The 1,209-nt window shown below is 41.4% G+C and overlaps 1 protein-coding gene across 1 annotated transcript in view; it reads left to right on the top strand.

Moving 5' to 3' along the window:
* Positions 1-1,209, top strand: part of LOC119594112 (alpha-amylase-like) — a gene marked incomplete in the record, with an annotated part of 25,081 nt that overhangs the window by 19,059 nt on the left and 4,813 nt on the right. Inside the window, 1 exon segment of the mRNA XM_037943170.1 lies at positions 739-945. Coding sequence (XP_037799098.1) covers positions 739-945 — 207 coding nt within the window.

Here is a 1,209-nt window from a genome sequence, read left to right as displayed (position 1 = left end):
ATGACAAAGACTAGGAAAAAAAGACGAAGCGATGGAATGACAGGGAGGTGAAGAAATATAGAGCAGTCAAGAAAACTAAAGAAAGGTGAAAAGGTATATATCAGTAAAACATGAAATGTTTGTAAAATACACAAAACAGCTGGTAAAATTGTTAGATCAAAATGTTCCGTTTCTGACAGAGGGATACGATACAATAATTTTTCAACGTAGTGCAACACGGATGACGTCCGAATCGTCAATTGCACCAAAAATGTTAGTTTATTCCGTTTTTTTAAACAAGCTTTTTAAAAATCAAAACAGGCAAATAGTGAAATCGTATTTTTGCATTAATTTTGACGTTAGAGCTGAAAGGGAAAAACGGAAGTCGTGCCGACTTTGATAAGAGAGAAAAAATGTAATACCGAAAGTTTTAAAGCTATGGAATGTAATACAAAGGATTTACGGATATAAGCCTTGTATGTAAAGTATAAAATATAATATTATCTGTAAATAAACCGAGATACATTTATGAGGAACGTTGTTGTTAATAATGAAGAATAAATGGAGCGTTTTGGTAGAAATATAAGAGATCCAGCAAATAACCGATCGAAGGCCAAAAAGAACTAAAAGAATCTTTGGGGAACAGGGTGACCAATGTACCTCTTAACACAGAAAGCCGAAGTCAAATCATAAAGAAAGGGGAAACTGACGTATTTTTTTCAAAATCTTAATTTCCTCTTCGTGTGTCTATCTCCACAGCCTAAGGAATATACCATGGGTGTCTGCTTCTCCCTCGCCCATGACTACGGATTCATGCGCATCATGAGTAGCTACTACTTCGACAACAGCGATCAGGGTCCGCCAGGCAGCAGCTACGGAGGCACGGATGACGTCCCCATCAACGGCGACGGAACCTGCGGCGGCGGGTGGGTCTGCGAGCACCGCTGGAACGCCATCACGCAGATGGTGAGTCAGAGCGAGTCCAAATGAGTCCAAATGAGAATATCAAGGGGATGAACATGAGTCAGTCCGTTTGTTAAAGAAATTCATTAGGACTTGAAGGAACTCTCCATTGACAAAGGATAGATGACGACAGAAGAATTAACGACTTGCTAATCGCAAACTCGCGGCCCATTACATCTACTGTAGACCCCCACCCCCCTCACCCACCAGAGCAGAGATACCCTTCTCCCCCTGCCCGGTAACGCACACCCACCAAAACAACCCGAG

This window comes from Penaeus monodon, chromosome 33, assembly GCF_015228065.2.
Source record: "Penaeus monodon isolate SGIC_2016 chromosome 33, NSTDA_Pmon_1, whole genome shotgun sequence".
Lineage (NCBI taxonomy): Eukaryota > Metazoa > Arthropoda > Malacostraca > Decapoda > Penaeidae > Penaeus > Penaeus monodon.
Note: the sequence above shows the minus strand (reverse complement) of the source record. Positions and strands in the feature narration are given on the sequence as shown.